The 10,508-nt window shown below is 50.1% G+C and overlaps 1 protein-coding gene across 2 annotated transcripts; it reads right to left on the bottom strand.

The window, feature by feature from the left end:
- Nucleotides 1-696: 696 nt before the first annotated feature.
- LOC140422243 (uncharacterized) lies at nucleotides 697-5,762 on the bottom strand. Of its 2 annotated transcripts, none has more exons than XM_072507263.1 (2): nucleotides 5,582-5,762; nucleotides 697-2,714 (listed from the first exon to the last, which is right to left on the bottom strand). In XM_072507263.1, exon 2 carries the CDS (start codon nucleotides 2,356-2,358, stop codon nucleotides 1,261-1,263), a length of 1,098 nt encoding a protein of 365 aa, XP_072363364.1. In that variant the 5' UTR covers nucleotides 2,359-2,714; nucleotides 5,582-5,762; the 3' UTR covers nucleotides 697-1,260. The 2 variants fall into 2 exon arrangements, with proteins under 2 accessions (XP_072363364.1, XP_072363363.1); XM_072507262.1 differs by lacking the exon at nucleotides 5,582-5,762 and adding an exon at nucleotides 5,328-5,575.
- Between the last annotated feature and the right edge of the window lie 4,746 nt (nucleotides 5,763-10,508).

Below are 10,508 nucleotides of genomic sequence, written 5' to 3' on the forward strand. Positions count from 1 at the left end.
CACCACCTCCTCCGGCAGCGAGTTCCAGGCACTCACCACCCTCTGTGTAAAAAATTTCCCTCGCACATCTCCTCTAAACTTTGCCCCTCACACCTTAAACCTATGTTCACCTGGTAATTGACTTTTACAACCTGGCAAAAAGCTTCTGACTATCCACTGTGTTCATGCCATTCATAATTTTGTAAACTTTTATCAGGTCGTCCCTCAACCTCCGTCTTTCCAATGAAAACAATCCGAATTTATCCAACCTCTCCTCATAGTTAATACCCTCCAGGCCAGGCAACATCCTGGTAAACTTCCTCTCTACTCTCTCCAAAGCCTCCACAACCTTTTGGTAATCTGGTGAGGACCAGAATTGTAGGCAATATTCCACCTGTGGCCTAACTAAGGTTCTGTACTGCTGCAGCATTAACATGACAATTTTGGGTAGTCAATTCCCACATCAATGAAGACAAGCATGCTGTCTGCCTTCTTAGCTCCTTATCCACCTGCGTTGCCACTTTCAGTGATATGTTTATTGTAATTTTCCAATCTACCACAGACAACTTGCCCCTCATACCATGTGTTATGGGCCAGGGTTTAGAGAACCCCAAAGTGTATCATGGAGTTCACCCGACCCACAACTTTTACTAGATTGTGGTATGGGGAGCACACGGCCCACTCTACAGGTGTGGTGCAGCAGAAATTTAAAAGTAATTTTTAAAGCAAAACAATGTTTATTCTATGAACTCAGTTAACCTTTTTAAAACATACAGTGAACATCTTAGCACCCATCAATTCAAATATACCCCCCAAAGAATACAATACTATAAGCAATCCTTAAACTTTCCTGTGAACATCCGTAAGACAAAAATCCTTTTTACAGAAGAACATCAGGTTTAAATTCTCTGAGAGCAGTCATCACTCTGAATTCACCAAATGATCTGGAGATAGTCTTTAGATGCAGAGAGAACAGAATTACACCTTTTTCTGGTCAGTGAGAGCAGAAACAATAACAACGGAGCCAACATCTGTAATTTATTGTGAACTTGTTGGAGTCACAACAGGTGTGCTGAATCACAAAACCCCGCCCCACATTGAGAGCAGATGAATGGTCTCTCCCCAGAATTAACTCGCTAGTGTCTCGGTAGTTAGGACAGATCAGTGAATGTTTCCCCTGCTCAGAGCAGGTGAATGGCTTCTTCCAGGTGTGAACTCGCTTGGGTTCCTGCAGTTTGGATATCTGAAGCCCTTCTCTCACTAAGAGCAGGTTAACGGCTTCTACCCTGTGTGAACTCGCTGGTGTGTCTGCAGGCTGGATAACCGAGTGAATCCCTTCTCACACTCCGAGCAGGTGAAAGGCCTCTCCCCTGTGTGAACTCGCTGGTGTATCCGCAGGCTCGATGAAGTGGTGAATCTCTTCTCACACTGAGAGCAGGTGAACGGCCTCTCTCCAGTGTGAAGTCGCTGATGTATCTGCAGGCTCTTTAAAGTAGTGAGTCTCTTCTCACAATGAGAGCAGGTGAATGGCCTCTCCCCAGTGTGAACTCGCTGGTGTATCCGCAGGCTCGATGAAGTAGTGAATCCCTTCCCACACTGAGAGCAGGTGAATGGCCTCTCCCCAGTGTGAACTCGCTGATGTATCCGCAGGGTGGATGAATCGCCAAATCCCTTCTCACACTGAAAGCAGATGAATGGCCTCTCCCCAGTGTGAACTCGCTGGTGTGACTGCAGGGCGGATAACTGAGTGAATCCCAACCCACACTGAGAGCAGGTGAATGGCCTCTCCCCAGTGTGCACCCGCTGGTGTATCTGCAGGTCGGATGATTGTGTGAATCCTTTCCCACACTGAGAACAGGTGAACGGCCTCTCCCCAGTGTGAACCCGCTGGTGTCTCCGCAGGCTCGATAAAGTAGTGAATCCCTTCTCACACTGAGAGCAAGTGAACGGTCTCTCCCCAGTGTGAATTCTCTGGTGTGACTGTAGGCTGGATAACTGAGTGAATCCCTTCTCACACTGAATACAGGTGAATGGCTTCTCCCCAGTGTGAACTCGCTGGTGTGTCTGCAGGGCACATAACAGAGTGAATCCCTTCCCACACACAGAGCAGGTGAACGGCCTCTCCCCAGTGTGAACTCGCTGATGTATCCGCACGCTCGATAAAGTAGTGAATCCCTTCTCACACTGAGAACAGGTGAATGGCTTCGCCTCAGTGTGAACTCGCTGGTGTGTCCGCAGGGCGGATAACTGAATGAATCCCTTCTCACACACAGAGCAGGTGAATGGCCTCTCCCCAGTGTGAATGCGTCTATGAGCTTCCAGCTGTGATGGGGCTCTAAATCCCTTCCCACAGTCTCCACATTTCCACAGTTTCTCCATGTGTTGGGTCTCCTTGTGTCTCTCCAGGTCGGGCAGTCAGTTGAAGCCTCATCCACACAAAGAACACGTGTACGATCTCTCCCCGCTGTGACTGATGTGATGTTTTTTCAGGCTGTGTAACTGGTTAAAGCTCTTTCCACAGTCAGTGTTCAGGAACACTCTCACTCGGGTGTGTGTGTCTCGGTGCTTTTCCAGTCACACTGATGGTTAAAATCTTTTGAAGCCGACAGATCAGACAAACATTTCTCCTTCTAGATTCAAAGTCCGGTGATATTCAGTTCCAAGGAATTGAGACACAGTCAGATTGAGACGTAAAGTTTGAGATTTCTGTCTGTAATTCCTCTTGTTCTACTGTCCTGTAAAATCAATTTACAAAAGACATCACTGTCAGCACAGGATAGAAATTCAGAACAGACAATTCTAGTTTCTATCGAACATTCTTTCCTCTCTCATTCCCCAAAAGCTGTAAATCTCCATCCCACACACTCTCCCTCCATTCTCACTCTGCTGTATCTAATATTCACCCTCCCAATTCTCCTGAAGGTGCTGATTCAGGCTGATTGACAGATCCATGCTCACTGCTTCCTGTCCTGGACACAGAGACCATAACAAACAGGAGCTGCAGTCAGCCATTCAGCCCATGAAGCCTGCACGTCTATTTTGTGGGGTCATTGACCAACCTATGTCAGCGACATTCTCCGTGTTGTTGACCAGAGGCTGAGTGTGCTGACTCAATATCTGTGAGCTCATGAGGCCGAGCTGTAAAATACCAAGAAAAGGAACAACGAACCCAAGGAGAGAATTCTGAACTTTGAGCAAAATGCCTCCTCGGCGGAGGCAGGAATTAAATCCTTGGAGAACCGTCTGAGTGCCGTGGGGGAGGTCCTGGGGGACTTGGAGAACCGAGGGTCAGAGAAAGAACATCCGAGTCGTCGGCCAGCCAGAAGGTGTGGAGGGTGAGGCTCCCGTCAGGTCCTTCGAGGACCGGCTGCCACGTTTTCTCAAGCTAGATGTGAAGCCTGGGTGGTTCAAATTAGAATGGGCATTGGATCCTGTCTTTGAGGCCGAGGGATTGTTTTCATCCCAGGCCTGTAATCATTCGCTTCCACAACTTGAAGATCACCAGAGGGTCCTGGAGACAGGTAAGGTGAGGTGGGACCTGGCTCCATGAGGGAGTGAGGATTTCCTTCTTTTGGCAGCCACACAAACGAAGCATCGAGGCTTCGATGAAGTTTGAAGGGAACTCAAGGCTGCGGGAGTGAATTCTGTCGCTTTATCCTGAGACCCTGTAAATTGTATCCGACAAGTCCGTCAAGTCTTTTGATAATCCGACTACTGCATCGGCCTTCATTAAATCCATGAAGGGTAAGGATTTGGAGGGATGGTTTGCAGCTCGGACTAACTAATCCACTCTTTCCTTATCACTGTTTTGTTGTCTGAATTTGTTATCTTTTATCCTGTTGAAGGGAGTTGTTATTCTGTGAGGGCCGATTGAATGTCTTCTTCTCCTCCCTCGAGTGTTACAGGGACTCATATTATCTTATCTTAGTTACGGTAGATGTGCCGTGTGCTTATTATCCGTCGTCTTTGTTCTTTGTCTTTCTTCTATTATCCGAACGTTAATCATGGCAGAACCGAGTGGCGCCATTGCCAACGGGTGGGTGGTGGTGGATGCAGGTTTTCACGGGTGGGTCTAAAATGTGGGAAGGACATTCGATCCCCATTCCCTTGTTGGACCTTCTTTTCTTCTCCTCAGTTTAGAGAAGGTATCCCGAGGGTAATAGTCTGGCCGTGGGGTTAATCCTCCGGGTCCTCAGTCATATTGAGGAATGTCCCCTTGAATCTGTTGTGGTGGTGATTCTTTTGTCTTTTTGTTATTATGGGAGGGTTTATGTGTTGTTGACTTATCCTACTCTGGTACAGACGGGGCATTTATCCGGGAAAGGAGCAGATTGGGGAGATTTTGGTGCCTTTGGTGTAAAATGAGTTGGAGGAGGGGGTCATGGCGCATACCCGACTGTGGTGTGAAAATCTGTTCCTGTTCTCTCTGTCGTCTAGCTAATGGCGGCAGTTAATCTGCTAATTTTCTCAGGGAATGTAAGGGACATCCATCACCCTATCAGAAGGAAAAAAATCCTCTCCTTTCTTAAGGTGAAAGTCGACATAGCTTTATTGCAGGAATCTCATCAAGCTTAAACTCATTTGGTGCGGCAAGGTGGCACAGTGGTTAGCACAGCTGCCTCACAGCACCAGGGACACAAGTTAAATTCGGGCCTCGAGTGACTGCCTGGGTGGAGTTTGCACCTTCTCCTCATGTCTGCGTGGGTTTTCTATGGCTTCTCCCACAGGGCAAAGATGTGCAAGTTGGGTGGATTGGCCCCTTAGTGTTCAAATAGGTTAGGTAGGGTTACTGGGGGACAGTGACACGGTGGAGTCATGGGCCTAGGTAGGGTCCTCTTTCAAAGGCAGATGCGGAATCGATGGGCTGAATGGCATCCTTCTGCACTGTAGGGATTCTATGATGAGGTACACTGTAAATTGAGGCTGGATCGGTTGGGAAGGATTTTCTTTGCCTCTTTGTCATCAAGTAGCATGGGTGTGGCAATCCTTATTAATAAAAATATCCCTTTTAAGGTTGAAACCTGTACCAAGGACAAAGGAGGTAGATATGTGATCATTAGAGGTTTGGTGCATGGAGATGTTGTTTCAATAATGAATGTTTATGGATGCCCGAACGACTCCCCGGAGTTCATTGCGAAGGCTTTTGTGGATTTTGCTGTTAGCTTCGACTAACTCTTTTGTGGTTGGTCACTTCAACGGCCACTTATATCCTCTGGTGGATAAGCTCCTGGTTACCTGGTTACCCCCCCCCCCCCAAAGCTACAAGCTAGGGTGTTGGTCTCGGCTTGTGAGGAGGTGGGTTATGTGGATATTTGGGGAACTTTGCACCCGAGGGGTGGAGATTTTACCTTCTTTCCAGTCCCACAGCAATGTCAGACTAGAATCGCCGACTTCTTCGTGCCGAGAACGACCTGGTGTCCGCTTGCACCACAGGGAACATCATAAATACTGCCCATCCCCCCCCCCCCCCCCCCCCCGGTTTTCTGGAGGTTCTGCTCGAGGGCTCACCCCCAGGTCGAGAAAGTGGAGGTTTGATGCCTCCCTGATCAGAGATACTTCATTCACTACACATTATAAGGAAGAGTTTGAGTTCTTCCGTTACCTCGGCCCCTGGTATTTCCCCCGCCAGACGTGTAAAGCTCATGCCGGGGGCGGGGGTGATCATTTCTGTCACTGCTGATGAAAGGTGCAGAATGCTGGAGAACCAGCGGCGTCTGGAGGTTTGTTTGATGAAGGCCCAGGAGGAAGTTTCCGCCGGAGTGAAGCTCAGTCACACAAACCCCGCGCTCTGATTGGCTGGAGGACCAGAGTCCTTCCGGTCAATGCCTCAGCAGGAAGTGAGCTCCCCCGCACATGCGCAGCATCCACTCTCCTTTAGACATGCGCAGTCTCAGGCAGGGGGGGGGGGGGAGAGCGGCTTCCAGCTCTGGTCGGAGCCGTCAGCCGGTTGCCTGGAAACCTTGTCTCGAGGAGGTGTGGAGGGTGGGAGGGTTGAACGGGCGGGGCTCCCACGTCTGCGCACTGGAACCCAGTGACGACTCCGCGGAATAGAGTAATTCCTATTGGCTGATTCAGGGAGGGCTCCATTGTGATGTCACAGCGGAAGTGAAGGTAAACCTCCTCCTGTCTCCAACATCTGTGAGTAAAACACTTTCTTTTCTCATTCAATTCATTCAAAATTCATGGCGAATTTTCTTCCTTCAATTGAAAGGAAGTGAATCCAGGGAGGGTGCAGACTCTGGAAAGCTTGGCCCAGGTCTCTCTCTCTTAAAGACATTGTGTGGAGATGCCGGCGTTGGACTGGGGTGAGCACAGTCAGAAGCCTTGCAACACCAGGTTAAAGTCCAACAGGCTTGTTCCGATATCACTAGTGCTCCGAAAGCTAGTGATATCGAAAGAAACCTGTTGGACTTGAACCTGGAGTTGGAAGACTTCTTACTGTCTTAAAGACATTGACATCCTTTGCTCCCTCAGCTTGACACATTTATTTATTTGGCTAAAAGAATGGTCTATTTCCTGAAGTTCAGAATTTAAGGGCTGCTTTCCCCAGGATTTGGCTGATATTTAAGGGGACAGTAAATTAATATCTGACAGATATGTCCAGTGTTGTTATTTGGTACATATTAGATATATTGTTTATGGTTCTATAATGAAGTATATTATTATTTCAATCGTGTAATATTGTGCTGTAGCTACGTTATATATTTACAGTCATCTCTTCCCTCAGAGGGTTGTGATTCTCTGGATTTCTCTTCCAAAGGGACCAGTGGAGTCTGGGGGTCACTGAATGCCGGTGGGGAGGGGTTGAGGGATAAGGCCCCGCATCTTGCTAACTTCCCCTTCGGATGGTCCCCCTTGGGATTTAAATATTTGGGAATGTCAATGACCCCCCCCCCCCTTTCAGACAGCTATATGGGGCCAACTTTCCACAGCTGATGGTGACTATTAGGTGGGACCTTGCCCGGTGGTCGGATCTTTGGATTTCATGGCGAGGGAGGATCATCTTCATTAAAATGAATGAGTTGCCCGTCAACTTCTAGGGGGGAGGGGAGGGAGTGGGGAGGGGAGGGAGTGGGGAGGGGAGGAAGGGAGTGAGGAGGGGAGGGAGTGAGGAGGGGAGGGGAGGGAGTGGGGAGGGAGTGGGGAGGGGAGGGAGTGAGGTGGGGCGGTTGGTTCGGGAGTTGGGGGTTGGGTGGGTTTGGGGGTTTTGTGGTGGTTTTAATTTGCAATGTTATAAGAACATAAGAACTCGGAGCAGGAGTAGGCCATCTGGCCACTCGAGCCTGCTCCACCATTCAATGAGATCATGGCTGATCTTTTGTGGACTCAGCTCCACTTTCCTGCCCGAACACCATAACCCTTAATCCCTTTATTCTTCAAAAAACTATCCATCGTTATCTTAAAAACATTTAATGAAGGAGCCTCTACTGCTTCACTGGGCAAGGAATTCCATAGATTCACAACCCTTTGGGTGAAGAAGTTCCTCCTAAACTCAGTCCTAAATCTACTTCCCCTTATTTTGAGGCTATGCCCCCTAGTTCTGCTTTCACCTGCCAGAGGAAACAACCTGCCCGCATCTATCCTATCTACTCCCTTCATAATCTTATATGTTTCTATAAGATCCCCCCTCATCCTTCTAAATTCCAACGAGTACAGTCCCAGTCTACTCAGCCTCTCCTTGTAATCCAACCCCTTCAGCTCTGGGATTAACCTAGTGAATCTCCTCTGCACACCCTCCAGTGCCAGTACGTCCTTTCTCAAGTAAGGAGACCAAAACTGAACACAATACTACAGGTGTGGCCTCACTAACACCTTATACAATTGCAGCAGAACCTCCCTAGTCTTAAACTCCATCCCTCTAGCAATGAAGGACAAAATTCCATTTGCCTTCTTAATCACCTGTTGCACCTGTAAACCAACTTTTTGCGACTCATGCACTAGCACACCCAGGTCTCTCTGCACAGCAGCATGTTTTAATATTTTATCATTTAAATAATAATCCCTTTTGCTGTTATTCCAACCAAAATGGATAACCTCACATTTGTCAACATTGTATTCCATCTGCCAGACCCTAGCCCATTCACTTAGCCTATCCAAATCCCTCTGCAGACTTCCAGTATCCTTTGCACTTTTTGCTTTACCACTTATCTTAGTGTCGTCTGCAAACTTGGACACATTGCCCTTGGTCCCCAACTCCAAATCATCCATGTAAATTGTGAAATTGTTATCTGCTGTAAACGTTAAAATGCTAAAATCTGAATAAAAATACTTTTTAAAAAAAATCTATCCACTACTCCAATAATGGCTGGACTGAAACACTGGAGATCGACACAAACAGCAGCCTGTCATCTGCACACAGAGTGATCTTGTGCTGCCTCACCCCACCCCCCAGTCCTGATATCCGATGATCAGATCTAATATCCTCCGGCAAGGGCTCAATGGCCAATGCAAACAGCAAGGGAGACAGAGAGCAGCCCTGTCTAGTCCCGCTCTCAAGCTCAAAATTCAACACCCTTAAACCATTTGTGAGCACCGAATGATCAATGAAAGGTTTCCACCTCCGGGTGAGCCCCTCTGCCGTCCCCCACAAAGCGAACGTGACCTTCTCCAGCCGCAGGGATTCTGCCATGTCGCTCACCCACATTCCCGCTTCCGGCCGCTCCGAGTCCCGCCAGCACAACAAAATCCATCTCCGGGCTATCAGGGAGGCGGAGGCCAAAACATCGGCCTCTCTCCCCACCTGGACTCCCGTATCCTCCGACACACCGAATATCGCCACCTCCGGACCCGGGGCCACCCCCACACCCATAACATCCGAGAACCCCTGCCAGAACCCCTTCAGCAACGCCCTGCCCCCTCCCATCCTGTCTCCAGGAACACCTTCACTCATGGGGTCTCCCCGCCCCATACACACACATACACACACAGACCTCCCTTAGCCCATGCACCCTCTCCCCTCTCCACCTTAGGGAACTCCAACCCATCCAGGAACCGTCTCGACCCCTCCTCCCTGGTCGGGGGCTCCGTCTCGTACAGCCACCTATAGAAGGCCTCAAATGCCCCATTCATCCCCTCCAGATCCGTTACCACCTTGCCCCTCTCGTTCCTTACTGTACCAATCTCCCTCGCCGCTGCCTGCTTCCTCAGCTGATGGGCCAGCAGCCTGCTCGCCTTTTCCCCACTCATACACTGCCCCTCTGGCCCTCCGCAACTGCCCCGTGGACACCAACCCAAACTCCATCTGGAGCCTCTGCCTCTTCTTTAACAACCTCTCCTCCGGGGCCACCGAGTCCCTCTGATCCACCCTCAGAGTATCCCCTACCAGCCTCGCCCTCGTCCCTTACCAGCCTCTCCGAACAGGCGCCGGAATGTGGCGACTGGGGGCTTTTCAAAGTAACTTCATTTGAAGCCTACTTGTGACAATAAGCGATTTTCATTTTTCATTTCATTTCACGCTCCACCCTCTCCCTATGCACATCGATCGAAATAAACTCCCCCTAACTACTGCCTTAAGTGCCTCCCACAGCGTGGTGGCTATGACCTCCCGCGTGTCGTTCAACTGCACATAGCCCAGTGTGGCAGCCCTCACTTGCTCACACACTCCCTCATTCGCCAACAGCCCCACATCTAACCTCCACTGCGGCCATTGCCCCCCCCCCCCTTCCCCTGCACCTCCCGCAAATCCACCCAGTGCGGCGCGTGGCCGGAAACCACAATCTCCGAGTCGGCCACCCCGGCCCACAGCACCTTGTCCATAACAAACTGTCGATCCGGGAATACACCCGGTGCGTACGGGAGAAATACGAAAACTCCTTCGCCCTCGGCTTCCCAAACCTCTGTGGTTCCGCCCCCTGATGTACTTCATGACCCTCCTCCACCCGACTTAAAACTCGACCGATCCAAACTCGGATCCAGGATCGTATCGACATCACCCTCCATAATCATCCGGTGCATTGTCCAGGTCTGGGATATTCCCTAACACCCGCCTCATAAAAGTCGACCTCGTCCCAATTCCGGACATAAATCAGGTATACCGGCATCCCCTCCAACTACCCACTGACTGTCACATACCGGATCGGCCACAATGCTCCCCCAGCCCAAAAAACAATCTCTTATTAACCAACAGCGCCACCCCCTCGTCTTCATGTCGAACCCCGAGTGGAACCCCTGCCCCACCATCCCCTTTAACCGGCCCATTCAAACCAGCCTTGGGGCGGGGGGGGTGGAGAGAGAGAGAGCTCCCCTGCCAATCAGCCAGATTCCATTTTAAGCCAGCCCCCAGCCCGGGTCACCAGGCCTGCCTTCCGATATCTTCCGCCATAACCCAATCACCACCCCCCCTTCCTCCTGGCAACCGCCCACTTCACTCCCGATAACTAGCCCGCCCAGCTAGCATGGTGGCCCCCGGCCAAGGCCGCTGACTTCCCTCCGCCCTTAAAGTCCACCCCTCCCCATCCTCTCAGGCACAAACAAAGAGAAACAAAAGGCACGCTCACCATCACCGCACCCCCATCGAATCCTACGAGGGA

Source organism: Scyliorhinus torazame, chromosome 5, assembly GCF_047496885.1.
Source record: "Scyliorhinus torazame isolate Kashiwa2021f chromosome 5, sScyTor2.1, whole genome shotgun sequence".
NCBI lineage: Eukaryota > Metazoa > Chordata > Chondrichthyes > Carcharhiniformes > Scyliorhinidae > Scyliorhinus > Scyliorhinus torazame.